General features: G+C 39.4%; 1 protein-coding gene across 1 annotated transcript; it reads right to left on the minus strand.

Annotated features, from left to right (window-relative positions):
• Positions 1-436: 436 nt before the first annotated feature.
• Positions 437-14308, minus strand: tppp (tubulin polymerization promoting protein). The gene is made up of 5 exons (XM_083918077.1): positions 14198-14308; positions 8610-8690; positions 7224-7559; positions 2423-2576; positions 437-2338 (listed from the first exon to the last, which is right to left on the minus strand). The coding sequence occupies exons 2-5, from the start codon at positions 8621-8623 to the stop codon at positions 2150-2152; spliced, it is 693 nt and encodes a 230-aa protein (XP_083774203.1). The 5' UTR covers positions 8624-8690; positions 14198-14308; the 3' UTR covers positions 437-2149.
• Between the last annotated feature and the right edge of the window lie 1305 nt (positions 14309-15613).

The raw sequence follows: 15613 nt of genomic DNA on the forward strand, positions 1-15613 counted from the left end.
CACACACACACACACACACACACACACACACACACACACACACACACACACACACACACACACACACACACACACACACACACACACACACACACACACACACACACACACACACACACACACACACACACACACACACACACACACACAAAGACACACTTTCCACTCACAAACACTAATGCAAGCCCTGGCAACCCAGGGATGCTACTACATAAACTGAACGTAGCTTTTGTTTTATGTGAATGTTACAGGTCAGTGGTCGGTGCTACTGGTGTGGAGTTTCACAGCCTTAAGAACATAAAAACATTGTGTTTTGACTGACACCGTCTAACCGAGTTGGAGGTTCTCTGGTGTATTTTTTTATTTTCAGTAATGCACTACAAATCATGAACACACATTAAGAGGTCTGAATAACCAGAACAAAAACACACTGCATGCACCAGGGCACAATAGTACATTAAAAGTTATTTGAAAAAAAAAAAGAAAAAGAAAACGATATTGTTCCTACCCATTAAAGGTGCACAGTATTTGGCATTAAGCACAGAAAACAGATCAAGCTACTGCAGCAGACCAAACTAACACACTGATAGCTGCTAGCCTTACACTCGATGCACGATTCTTCATCAGCTGAGGCTACAGGTAGTGTGACAAACACTGTCACTATGTTGAAAAAATATTTTACAAAAGTGTAGTACTTGTTTGCAATTTTCCCTTTTATCGTAGACAGAATGAAAGGATACAACAGTGGAACCCTGCATTAGTTTTCAGTTGAATTTGTGTCTTGGATGACAGTACCACACATCTTTACCAATAGACAAATATAATATAATGGCACTGGAGCGTAGCTGACTTTGTATGAACAAGTTGATACATATTGATTTCAAGCAATACAAGATTTGATCATGATCCCACAATTTCATCACTTACTAATTCATTTTTAAGCATGGAAATATTTAAGACTGCCCAGTAGTGTTTCCTCACAGCAGTTCAGATAAGATATGACAAACTCCTACTGTCATCTACTGTATGTGCTTCTGAATCAAATGCAATATACATAAACATGCACAAAGTACAGCAATACAGAAAAAAACAACATATGAAGCCAGTGTCATAAATTAAGCCACGTGGCTATGACGCTTTAGAATATACACAATCTTACCACAAATATATTAGAACTACTGTATAGAAATCTGATGAGGACATATAAGTAAAATGTTAAAAATACAATCTTGTACAACTGAGCTCATCTACTGTGTTTGGAGCTTCCTTCGGCTGAATGTCACCAATTTAAATACATGTTAGCAAAATGGTTTGTGGTCTGAATGACGGCAGTGTTGGAAAGAATAGATGACTCCTGTTGTATTATTTTTATAAGCATTAGTTAGAAGCAGGCATATTAAAAGGTTTACAAATGTAGGGGTTTTGTTTTTCATATTCACAAAAGTAAGAAATGAAAGAGGTCAAAAATTTTCAGTCTAACATTTAACTAAAAAAAACAACAAATTCACAAAACCCTTAATATATTTTCTTGGTTTGAGCTGAAGGCAAATTATTTAAAAAAACAGCAGATTTTTTTTAACACTTAAGAACAGTTGACAAGTGGGGGTGGCAGAGAGACAATAAACACTGAAGATGGAACAATAAGAAATAAACATTGATAATATTTCTGTCAAAAAAAGTTGCCAATTCTCATTGAAACTGCAAAACAAATTAAAAATGCATTTATTCGGATATAAATGGGAATAGAACAATCTCCATTAAAAAGTGCAATGTTAATTCATCAAACTGTTGTCCCACTTTTGTTTTTCTTGGCATGTTCATTGTGCTCAATAAATATTATAAGGCCCTATCATAATAACAACGCTTCAATATTCATAGCATAGCAGTTTTCTATTGTTTGTTCTCTTCAGTGTTTGGCAGTAACTTGCAATCAGACAGGAATGTACCAGCTGGTGACGACTTTGTAAAAATAGATGTAAACAGTTTTCCAGTTCTCACACTTCTCAAAGAGAGGAACTCAAAAACATCTCTCTCTCTCATACACACACAGACACACACATGAAATGGATGGCTGGGAAAATATATGAAATCCTATTCATTTGTGCTTTCTTTGAGTACTAATAGAAAATGATCCTAGAAGTTGATCAAATTATTTATTTACTTTCTTCTCATATGACCCTCGATGTTTGTACCCTGAGACGTATCCGGAAGTGTCAACCATGTCCACTCGTCCCGCCTTACCCTTCCCGCGGCCGGTGTCATCAAAACGCTCTTTGTGTGACCCTGTAAACTTGGTGGTGTCCGTAAGACGGCTCACTGTTGGGGAAGCCACGGCTCTCTGTGAGAACGTTCAGAAAACATTTGAGTTTATTCTGCTGTTACTGGTATTAAAAGTCAGCAAAATTCACGCTTTGAGTCTTACCGTGACTCCTGCGATGATGGGTGTCTTCCCCTCAATCAGCTTAAAGACCTCGGCCTCGGCCTCCTCTCCCGTCTTTTCTTTATATTTCTTCCTGGCCAGCTCTCCGAGTGCAACCTTGAACTCGTCGTATGTGATGGTGCGACAGGATTTCTTCCTGAAATGTAGGTGGAAAAGAAACTTAAAGCCGTCATACTGTAGAAGGGGAGATTTCTGTTGTTTCGTCTTATTATAAATACTGTGAAAGTATCAAAATGCTCAATCAAAAGAGAACTGCAATCATCCTGTATTCAGAAATGAGCCATCAGGACTTCTGTACAGAGTCTTGATGTCAAAGGAACTATACTTTATTAGGTTGAAAGTAGCGCTACGGTGCTATTACAGTCATTCCCCGGCAACAATGATGGTGCGGAGACACCAAGAGCACAGATGCAAAAGACGGCCAATCACAACACAGGAGCTAAAACAGAAGGCGAATGCAGGTATATTCTTCATAGTATGAGAAAAATAATGTGTTTTTTCAAACATCAAAGTATGTAAATGTTCTAGTAGAAACCCAAAATGCAAGTATGAACCTGAAAATGTGCATATGTCTTCTTTAAGCCCATAAACCTCCGCAAAAATGTATCTGCTCAACTGTCTCCAGGGACAGAAACCCTGTATTTAGGCTTCAGCTTTTCTACGGCCTCTCAGGAGTTTGAAAGCTTAAATGAGAACAGACAGTAGTGTACACAGAGCCATGTGTGATCACTTCAACATGGCAGATGTAAGACACTGCATAGAGATGGTATCCTGCTGAGATAAACAATGAGAAAACGTTCAGTGTTTGGATCTCGTCTCCCAGTACTCAACCGTTGTCTGAGCAACCCCACACACTTACACACACCTGTAGGCTGTATTTGTGACTCTCTTTATAGCATGTATCATATTGTGTCCAGCTGTATAGTTCAGCTGTAGTAGTCGGGACCCAGGGGCCTGATGTTTCCAGCATTTAAGCCTTCTGAATCCCCTAGTCTCATTTTTAAGATGAAACGGTTTTAAACACTGACAAAACCATACCACAGATCATCATCATCAATCATTCTCCTTCTAAAAGCTCTCCAGTTGTTTAACTGGCCATTTGCCCGTTTCACTTCCACATAAAAAAGTGCATAGTAACACAAACAAACAAACAGCCATTACCGTGGTGATAAATCACCTAAACAACAGCCTATAAAGCATGCAATCCTCCTGAGCAACCTGCTGTCATAGCAACAAGCTACAGTAAACAGGGGTGCTTGGGTTTATTATTAATTTGACTCATCCAGTGAGCAGTTTTGTTTGGGCGATCCATCAGTGTTGAACATTTGAGAGCTCCATTCCTCAGCGCCTGTTCCATGCTGTCTATTGTCAGACGGGAAACTGGACTTCCAGCTGCTGTTTCTGTCCAAGGAAGATTACTTGTGTGTCCTCTGCAGATCTCCCCCATACTGAGCTATTAAATTCATATATATATATATATATATATATATATATATATATATATATATAAACGGTTAAGCTGTGGAAATAAACAGCAAATCACAATCTGAGGAGGCTGCGATAAGGTTAAGAAGGACAAAGGTTAGAGGGCTAATGGAGCTTTATTTTATTTTTGAGATACTGCGGCAGCTGACCTGCAGTAACCATCTGCAGTACATGATTCATATGGATCTGACCCAGTATAGTAGGCCGAATCTGCTTCATGCTAAAATGCTAGTAATTAATTAGTGCACATCAGATTTCTAGCTCATCCATAGTTTATACTGTGGTGTTCTGGCTCCAAGCAGACAGACAGCACAGCAGATACTCAATGTGGTGCAGCAGACTTTCACAATTAATACAGATTCATTCAGCCATACTCTAATTAGCCAGTGCTCATTAAGATGTTTAATTTTCCATGTGCAAGCAAGAGCGCCTTGACACTGATTAAAAGGAGATCTGCATCTCTGGCATGGCAGCCCTACCCGGCTCGGTCATGCCTGGAGTCAGAAGCCAAATGAAAATGAGCCCTTCCCCCAGTCTCTACCTCTTTTTACCCTGTGGCTGGCTCTATGTTCACACACCACACACTTTGTTCAGATTCTACTGTACTGTCTCGACACAGCTGTGGTACAATATGCACGTTAGACGAAATGACCATCGATTGGAACCTGTACGGCTCACACCACCTGCACCATCACATCCGAGTACCTAATGTATACAACACTACACAGATTCACTGTGAAAAGCATGTCTAATAGGGAACATGTTTCTTCCCCTTAAATCTTTGAGGCGGTTGCACTGTGTAGTTTTCACCTTTCTAAACATTGCTCACCAATGAAGCGGGATGTGAACAAGTTCAAATTTCACAGTCAGCTTTGAGTTTGTCTCTATTCTTGCCAAGTAAAGTGTTCACAACACACCATTGCCATGCCAACTGTGAAGGTGTTGATGTGGGTGACTTGCAGTCCTGAAAAACAAAGATATTTATTTTGCTTTAAAGTAAGCAAGTTTACTATAAGAAGCTCTGGCTGAAAGAATGAAGTTGCTCAGTGCCTTTCAGCAGAGAATCTTCATTATTTAGTGTACAATTAAGTCCAATTATGACAACGTGTCATGCATTGATATATATTCTGCAGCCAAATCTTCAATTCAAAACATTTTTGAGCATGGGGTAGTGACTGTCAGGGTTGCGTTTTGAGTCACTAGATGTTCTGCGCCCTTTTAGGATGTAGAAATTCTCGATTATGTATGATAAAAAGTTTCAAATAAAGTCAAATATGTGAGTCAATGTAAGTCTGAAGACACATGCATGGCCTTTAATTGGCTATAGTTGAGGACTGATTCCTGCAACCGCTTTTGTGAGTTTTAAACTTAGGAAACTAACAGGTTCATTAACAAATCAATTCAAATCAATCAGTATAATACTTTATTTCAAGTACCTTCAAATATTTTTATACTTGATACACAATAAATCAGAATTTAAAAGTATATACTATAGCCATTTTAGTTTGGTGGAAATATATTTGATGACTTCAAGACAGCAGCTGTTAGAAATATTTTGTCTTATATGAACACTGTTTTGTTACAAAGACAGAAATAAACAGTTTCAAACTGAAAAATCACACTGAAAACCATTTTGGAATCTTCTGTATATACGTGTGTACACAGAGTGACTGAGATTGAACTATGGTTACACACCAGCAGAAGATGGAAAATCCACTAAATCACTGTGAGATTCTCACTCCTGAAGCAAGACTCGATTATGAGTGGCTCCCAGCCATACTCTTTTATTCTTGTGCTGTCTAGCAGAATAATCTTATCTTTATTCACAACATTCAACCAGTATCAAAAAGCTGCCGTGTATATGAATGAAACAACTAATGTGCAACAAAACATACAAACCCAAATCATAGAAGCCCTGTCCTTTCTTACACCATCTTTATTCTGTGTAATTTAGGATTAGGACCAGACGTTATTAAGAACTTTAGTACTAAATAAACATACAAGCAAGGATCAGAATATAAAGTGTCGTCCAAATAACGGAAAAAAACGTTTCTGTTTTTCGTTTCAAGATTGAAACAATATAGAAAAATATATACAACAGACATTTTCTTAGTTTTGATGATGCTCTTCCTCCTTCTATCACCTTCTTCCTCATCCAGCTATGGAAGAAGGACTTTATCTCAATCTATTGCAATATCCCCTCACGTATTTGAAATCATGGGTTATGTAATCCAGTGGATGTTAATCACATTGAAGTGTGTGTTAATGTAAATTTTGAAAACTGCAATTTAAAATGATATTCCCTTAGGTATTTCAGATAATGTTTTCATAGAAGTTTCAGTCAGGATTTTTCACAATATGGGTTTCATTGAAGGACAATACATTTATTTGAATCATCGCCCTGCTTTAGTTTAGATATATCTGTAGGTATTTTACCGTAGTTGGCCACAACTATTACCATACTAACACTTGATGTGGTGGGGAAGATATTATCCAAACTCATCTGTCAATGGAGACGTGACTATTTCTGTTATTAGTCTAAATTCACTCTCTACACATGGTGAACATTAAGCACAGCTGTACAGATGAAAAGTTTTTCTTCTTTTATTAAATAATATTGAGGTCACATCATATTTTTAGACTCTCCTTCACTTAAACCAAGAAGTAAAGGATGAATCAATCTGGCCTGAGGAGATACAGGATGAGCCATCCTGGCCTCTTGCGCTCACTGCTGCCTCTGATGGACAGCTGAGCCAACATAATATAAGAAGCGAAGGCATCTTCCAAAACACTGCCTGAAAACATTGAATTCAATTAGTACAAAATATGTGCCTCAGAGTTGTTGCTTGTTCTAATTTCAGTTTAACAAATGTTATTGTTTTCTTAATGTTTCATTGGTACGGACACTAAAGTTAATTTGTTGATATTTATAAGGTTGGTGCCTGGTTTACTTGACTGCGTGCTTAAGATGATGCCCATGATTCTAGTCACTGAAATAGAATAGAAACATTCCTACAATGCAGTCTAGAGACAGTTTTATCTTCAAGTCTGTGTTTTTAACCACAATGCAACCATTTTTACACCACGTTAGTGGTCTTTTGGGCATGTTGATCTGAGTGACTAAGCCTGTAGTCATCTCTGCCATCTGCAACAGTAAAGTAACAATAAAAGAAACCTGCAGTGGCATGCCTGCTACAAGATCTTAGCTGGCTCATATGTTGATAGATTGAGGGCAACAGACCTTTAGACAATGAAAGTAGCTCAAATATTCTCAAATTGACAATATTGCTTTTCTTACTTGACTTTGCTGAAGACGATATCCACATCAGTGAGGGTGACGTTCTTGCCGTCAATCACTCCACAGTCCTTGCAGAGCTTGGACCAGTTTTTGCCGTGCAAGTCCTTGCCGGTAGCGCGAGTGTCACCGTGGATGGCGAAGCGGCGAAACGACTCCTCCAAAGCGGTCACCTCCACTGGTGTGGACGAGCCCACACCTCCTTCACTGGTCCCATTAGACTCTGTTGAAAGCCTCTTGGACAACCGGTCTTTAGACTGTTCACTATGCGGCCGTAAAGGGGCTGAGCCCATGTTAGGATGCTTTGCTGTCTGGACTTTGAAGTCGTCTATGTTGACTCTGAGGGGGGGGAAATACAGCATCATTTGATCATCCATGTGATTCAAGAGCTATGCATTTACAGTTGAAGTGATCAAATGGAAAATGTGGTAGTACCTGCACTCTTTCGAACCACACAACTGAATATTCAGAATATAAGAGGTCCTATTGGTTGTACATCAAGTAACAATATTTAAGATCCCATATCATAAAAGTGAGATACCATGCTCAATCCACAGATAAATGCACACAGCCCATATTCAGAAACTGTGTGTTTAAACAAGCCGTCAGGACTTCTGTACAGTTGTGATGTCACAACTCTACTATATATAGGTAGATAATGCAGCCACAGTGCTGTTTCAGTCTTTCCCCGGCTGCTATGGCAGACAAAGATTTGGCAGATCCAGAAACACTGACCAACCGGAAGGGGCTTTTTCAGGAGGGGGTCTTAAAGAGACAGGTGCTTAAACTGAGCGTTTCAGACAGAGGGTGAGTACAGGTATATTCAGACAGACAGTACGAGACAAGTAATATGTTTTTTTGAACATTAAAGCATGTATACATGTAGAAGAGACCCAAGTATCAACCTGAAAATTAGCATAATATGGGACTTTTACAATTATTACCAAGGGTGGTTGTCAAAATCAACAGATACAAGAGAAAATGACATTTAACCTCAGCCTGTACATCAAGAAGGGAGAAGTTATTTTGGTAGACATATCGATCCAACCCTGTCCTGTAAGATTTGCAACAAACGCACTCCTTTGGCAAGCTGTGTCATGCCTTAAGGTCAAGACACAGCTTGCCAATTTGTCTTTGGCTGTCACTTTTTGTCAGGTACTTCTGTGTTACAGGCACAATTAAACTCTCCAGTGGTGTGTTTCTGTGCTTGCATTGCCTGGGAATGGACAGATGTCTTGTGTGTTCTAGCACAGGGGTGAGTGATATAAATAGAGCTCTGTGTAACCCAAAAGGTGTACATATCAAGAACCAAGAGAGCAGATGGATATTTGAACCAACACACAAAATGTGAAGTGAAGGCTTGTAACATGAAACATTTTAAAAACTTACTTCTGGTCTGCCATGCTTGTGCAGGAATCGGGCTCCTTCTGTGCAGTGCTTGGATTCGCTGACTTCTGTTTTCTCTTTGTGCTGTGGAAAAGATGAGAATGGAGGTGAATATATGGGGGGGGGGGGGGGGGGGGTGTCTGTGTATATACTATGTGAGGGCCAGGAGTGGAAGGGATAATAAAGAAAATAACATAGGAGCACAACAAAAAGTACAATATTCCACTCCTGTCCCGCCACTCTTTAATCATGCTCCAATAAACACATAATTATTTATGACATTATGTCTAATCCAGTCTGATACACACAGACTGAGAGAAAGAGAGAGACATTTAAGGAAAACCTTCAGAATAAAGTAAATAATAATCACTGCTCAAAAGGGAACCAGATCAAAATCCTCTTCATCATCAATTAACACCAAATTACCTCCAGATAACGTCCGTGCGTTAGCTATTGTTTGTTGTGACACATCTTTAAAGGTTGGATTTGCACGCTCAGCAACAACTTCACTCCCCTCTCTCGATTACGATGATTTCATTCGGTCTGAGTTCAGGGATTCCTCTCTAACCACATCATCATCTTGACTTGCTTCTCTTTGTACAAAGCAGAAGCATTTCACCTTCTCAACTCACACTTAAACTACATCTAGTGTGCCTACGTTGTTCAGTAAGGTAACGTTACTGCCATACATAAATGCCTTGCTGCTATTTCTATCAAGAAAATGTAACCCTGAACTATATTTGTAGCAAGTGACAGTGCTCTGCTCACCTTTCAGCTGTTCCCATACTTAGCGCAGCATCCTTAAAGGATGTGGCAAAGTATACCCCAACAAAGTCTCTAAAACCAGTAGCTGCCCTTGCTACAGTTTAAAGAAGATACAAACAAGATGCAAACCGGACAGAGATGCTGCGTCCCGTGGACCAAACCGTCTGCTCCAGCTATAGCAAAGTTTTGAGCCCCTCAAGTCCTCCAATAATGTGTGTTCACTCACCACCAGTGGCGTGAAGTGGCGTGAAGTGAAGGGTTTTGTTTCCACGACCCCGTTGTTAACAATTACAAATGTGACCTTGTTAAGTACAGTCGACACTTAAATGGGTACAAAAGTTCCAAGATTGACACTGCATGAAGCCATTATAATCAGGATGTTCATTCTTTGCGGGGGGGAGAAGAGATTATTAACGTCTATGAATAATGGCATTCACATAAGCAGACACTGGGAACTCATTGTCCAATGCTAGTGGTTTCTCTGTCTGACCCATGCCCATTTCTTCACACATACACGCATGGGGACATCGCAGAGTACCACTATTGATGGCATGGGTTTTTTGTAGTCATATGTCATCGAGGACTCAGGCCAAGACGATCTAGATAAAGTTAAAGAGGTTGTTGAAGCCTCAATTTTGTATTTCTATAGTGTATTTACTAATAAATACACATAAATATCTGTTTGACGCTAGTAGATATTTGTAAGTGTTATATTTAATAAATATTGAGTTAATGGAGTTATGGAAACAGGCTCATACCATATAAGAGTATACTTCTTCCTACCTCTTTATGGACATGTCAAATTTATTTATGTTGTTATTTATGTTGTTTATGATCATTTGTATTTTGCCTGATATCAGACAGTCAACTAGTTACACTCAGGACTATGGACCCAGGCAATTTAATTTTTTTTGTTATTCTTGTTTTTTTTATTATTTATATTCTCTGTTACATGTTAAAAATAAATAAAATAAATCTCGCAATAGCAATTAATGTTCTGTCGACGGACTAATCAGTTGTTTCAGCTTTAATTTCATCACACTCTTTTAGATCACACACAAGTTGGGGTTGATAATCAAGTAGTTTTCAGTACATTTATATGTTTATTTGGGGTTTACTGATTTATAAACGCTCAAATTATACTGTAATGCTAAAGAAAGGAGCTATTTTATTTAAAATAATAACCTACATTACATGTAAACACAAAGCAGAGTAATATCTGATTTGTGTTTCCCTGTCATGCCCACGCTGAGGTTCCATCATTATTAAATTTACTTTGAGTGGAGATCACCATTCTTTCATAGAATAGCTTGCTGTGTGTTTTCCTTTGTGCTTCAATGACAAGAGCAAAATCGATGTGTAACAAAGGAATCTTTTCACTCTCCTCCTCCAATTTATAGGCAGCAGTTTCAAGTGTCCGAGTCAGACAACGAGCCCCCTCGAACTATATCATGTTCAATACATGAGAGAGAGGTCATTAACACAATTCAGTGGCCTGATGTAGAATACTGAGCTGAAAAGTTTTTTTTAAGTGTATCATTATAAACAGTATGGATTAGAGGCCATTTGGTGCAGTGCAGCTGTACTTTACCATTTGGGCGTTTTGGCTAAATTCCTGCTCTGGTACATTTTTAAATAAAAGACAAATACAACCACCATTGTAGAACACTTTTGTCCAGTGCCTTTTTTTGACCCATTTTTCCCACATACAAACGAGAAGCCATTTAGTTAAGGGCAGATCTCCAGAGACAAATATGTGACTGGATGACAGCATGCTTACATACACTCGCCTTCTGGCAATACACTGCACAGATGAGTGCTTTAACTATAAATTGACCCATTTTGAACTGTATCTATTCATAGCAACAATACGCAGCCATGGCTGGAACATTCTATTCATTCTCAAGGGAGGAGATCTGCCGGTAGACAACATGCATGCTGAAATACCCAAAAAACGACATTTTTAATTGTTAACTGTTACTTTGGCAGATGGTGTTTAACTCTTAAAATGGTGACACTGATGTCAGAGTGATGTGTGTTTGTGTGTGTGTGTGTGTGTGTGTGTGTGTGTGTGTGTGTGTGTGTGTGTGTGTGTGTGTGTGTGTGTGTGTGTGTGTGTGTGTGTGTGTGTGTGTGTGAGAGAGGAGAGTGTTTAACAGAGGCCTACTCCTCCGCCGTGCCATCGTGGTGAGTGGGCATGTAGCGATACCATCTGCTTTCTATCTGGATCAGAGTCCAGGCAGCTGCTCAGGAATGTGACGGTCTCAAGTCAATTAAAAGGTAAAACAGAGACCATCATTACTATACTGAAGCCCCTAAGTGTGCTCAAAACTGATCTCCATAGTACGCCAGCTTTCTGTGTATTCGTGACTACTCTGTTATACTTCCACAATTGCCCTAAAACACATCTGTGTACCAAAGAGCTGCAACTGTTAGTCAATTAATCGATTAGTACATCAACAGAAAATTAATTGGCAACTATTTTGATCATCAATCAATTGTTTATGTCATATTTCAATAAAAAAATAGCAAAGGTTTGATGGTTTAGGTTCCTCAAATTTAAGAATCATTTTAAAAAAATGAATCTAATAAATTTGATATGTTTGAGACTTGGACTGTTGGTCCAGACCCTGTGTGTTGATAAACTCACCTTGGTCTCAAGGAAACATGACAGACATGTTTAACTGTATCTGTAGTTTTATAGACCAAATGATTGATAATCATTTTTGAGAAAATAATCTGCATATTCATAAAATAATCATTAGTTGTAGCCCTAAATAACCACTGTTGCACTGGGAGACATCTGTGATGTCTCTTCATTACAAAGAACATGGGCATTGTAGTTTATTTTGACATATAATCCCACATACATCGTTAGTGGTGTTCATGGTGGTTTAAGACGGGCCAACTCAATGTCCCCTGTTAGATTCCAGTAATTCCCCTCTCGGTTTCTCCACTGTAAGTTATCTAATAAAAAGCAATATATATATATAAAGTTAACTGGTCTCTAGTGCAGCAAGTGTGTATTACTCTGTGGCTAAATAGAGCCCAACAAATGCCCTGTTTACTCATATTTGAGTAACATTTACTAAAAACCACAGTACCCACATGTTTGAGGAAATTATTTAGCACTTTAAAAAGTTACACAATATATTTGTGGCAACTTTTAAAGGTTTACATCTTCAGAAACGGACAAGTCCATTGTTGGTTTTGGCCTTTTCATGAAAATTTGATGAAAACAACACAAATATAGAAGCCATGTCCCTAGACAGCTCTTAATAACGATTTCCCCCCCTTCTCTCACTCTCCCTCCACAAACACGAGGATGGAGGGTATGACATCAGCGTGCTGCAGCCGGGTCTGAGGTCACCACCACACTGTCTCTGTCAGTCCTCGCCTCCCTAAACCCTTTAACTGCTCTGTGAGTCAAAGATCTTGGCAAGCATTGTGCAGTAGAAAAACAAGATGTTTGAAACAAGCTACAGTGGTTATTGTTGGCAGCAAAAGCAAGCCAAATAGAGGTATAAGACAGTGTAAAGACAGCACAGGGGTCCTTATGCAACCCTGCATTTGTGAATACATGACAGCATAAGTATCTATGACATGACTCAGATGGAGAGAGGCCTGTTGAGCAGGCAGCAAATTAGCTCTGAGTCCAGTTCAAGATTTCTAGAGGCCAGTCTGTGTTGTATAATGTCTCACTTAATTAAGATGTTTCAAAGTCATTTTAAAGTCTTTGCAATGCAATGGAAATGCCATGTAGTGTCTCTGTTACAACGATTTCTTCTCCAGCATCCACAAATGCTGAAAGATGACACACAGTGAAACAGACAATGGCAACTATCCCTTTTAATATTAAGAGCAGTAGTAGTAAATTATGCTGTCAGACTACAACGCTTTTGCCCAAAGGCATTGCCTTCATTGTTTAAACCTGGCTTGGATTTGTATCATCACAAACAGAATAGGGTAATTTACACTCTAGAGGTTAATTGTTTGTGACAGAACCCAAAGGCTCTTGGACCAATGAAATGAAACCCAGAACAGTAAAATCTAGGGCAAAGTCAGTGACTGTGTCTTTATCTCATGCATACCTAATTCAACCTATGGGGAGATCGCAGCTACAAACCCAATTCACTGAGATGAAGCAAACACATTACCTACTGTAGGTGTACTGCCTTTGAATGAACTTTTATTACTCGATTTATTACCCCCTAAGAGTTCAGTTCACCAGGAAGCTAATAAAAGAGGGCATACATAGATTTTTTTTCATGCATAATTATGTAACTACCTATATGTAACCCAACAGATTGGCATGAAAGCTGCAGCCACAGGCCAAATGCATTGTCAATCACTCTGTCTGACCAATAACAGTGCTTATGGAGAAACACTTACTCTGTCTCTCATTATGCCCGCGTTTAAAGTATAAAATAGGAGATAAAGCTCGTGTTCATGTTACTGGCTGCACTGTTGGCTGCAGAAACCAGTGTGTCTGAATGAAACATGTTACATAAACCAGATGCACACAGTCCACGTGATCCGTTTGTTATTGTCAGCCCCAAATGCACGTCTGCCAATGCAGAACACGGCGTCATAGGTAAACAGCTACCTTTTGAAATGCGACTCTTTTGAAAGTAGAGCATGCTGCAGAGACATGGAAACAAAATAAACCAAAAAAAACATCAGGAATCAACTCAATGTGTGTAGGGCTGACATCGAATTCCCCAGTTTTCATATTCATTTGCATGCAGGTAGCCTACCATGAGCCAAAAAAAAAAAAAACAAGCAACGAATCAAGAAAAGGTGCTAAATTCATTGTTTTCAATCACCTGGCTGATGATGCAATCCTCCACTTCCTTGTCAAGTTCACAAAACCATGATTTGCGCGTCGCGGACTCTTGAAGTCTCTTTCCTCCCCTGCTGCTGCCTGTGAGCTCAAGTCCGCCCGACGGTTGTGTCCCCACTCCGAGATGCTGAAGAGAAACCAGCCCGCTGATTGGCTGCCGCCGTGTGCGACGAGCTTGTTTTCTTCTTTTACCTCGGCGTTGTCGGCTGTGATGGTGCCACATTGCTCACCGGGGCGCTGATAAAAACAGCATCTTTTTTTCGTGCTTTGAAATGGAAGATGTAAACAAAGGGTGGTTTTATATGTTAGGAGCTTCATAAGCAAATAACCAGCATTACTCGGGCTACATGTGTGTGACCATGATGAGATATGGAGGGATGGAATGAGGGGCAATGGTCACATACAGTAACCATAAAAAATATATTTTCAAACTGAGTGCCTGAACCCTGATCCTGGCTCTTGTCCAAGCACACAATGTCTTAATATCCTGGTTGGACTGTTGCTGGCCACATAGAATATACTGTACGCTAGGGTTACACATTGTATCATGACGACTATCTGTTGGGAAAAGGGATGCTTATCTTTCCAAGACTTCCCTCTCGATCTTACAAGTCTGACGTCCAGTGAACTAATGTGTTACATAACTAGTAGCCGAGCCTAATGGCTGGACATGGATGGACATTGTGTAACCCCCTGTCTTATACTCATGGTTCAAATAATAGTAATACCAAATTGTCACATACAATTCAAAGACTGGAGCAAGTAGCAAAAGCATGCATGCCTATGAGCAAAAGAAAGGGATCAGATCATGATGAAAACAGCCTGGACTGAGTGAAATCGCTCGATGACATAATGGTCTTTCTCAAGCTGCTTCAACTGCGCCACTGTGTGGTTAATAACAACCCCTACCACATTTGTTGTTACTCAGTAAATGGAAGGGCAAAGCATTCATATTTACAAACAACTTGTTTTTAGTTGCGTAATTACAAAATGGATCAATGTTCTTTTTTGACATACTGACTTCACTGTTTGCTTTTGGTGTTTTTTTTTTCATTCAGACATAGCATATCATTGTAATGTTGTGACAAGGAATGAAAACTAATGCACTGGATTATTGGCTCAATATTGGCTCAACACACTCCACAACACAGTACACCACCCATTACATGTGGCCCATGTAACACTATATACACATTAGTACATGGGATTTTATGACTGAAATATATTCTCTCATTTTAGGTGGGTTACATCACAGACAGCCCACTCTAAAAAAAATAGAGATGACTGTGGAAGAAGGACAAACAAAACGCTTTAATTTCCACTCAAAGACCCAATTTCCTGTCCCCCATCCACCTGAATACCAGCCTCATAGACAGTCAAAGTCCCACCTCATCCAGCT

This window comes from Echiichthys vipera, assembly GCF_963691815.1.
Source record: "Echiichthys vipera genome assembly, chromosome: 8".
In the NCBI taxonomy this organism is placed as follows: Eukaryota; Metazoa; Chordata; class Actinopteri; order Perciformes; family Trachinidae; genus Echiichthys; species Echiichthys vipera.

What these genes read in the sequence shown, in the direction of transcription:
- tppp (XM_083918077.1), bottom strand. An exon ending in ATCGTCTTCAGCAAAGTCAA is followed by an intron (nt 2,577 to 7,223) that starts GTAAGAAAAGCA and finishes CCTACATTTCAG; the next exon opens with GAAGAAATCCTGTCGCACCA. An exon ending in CCATCATCGCAGGAGTCACG is followed by an intron (nt 2,339 to 2,422) that starts GTAAGACTCAAA and finishes ACGTTCTCACAG; the next exon opens with AGAGCCGTGGCTTCCCCAAC.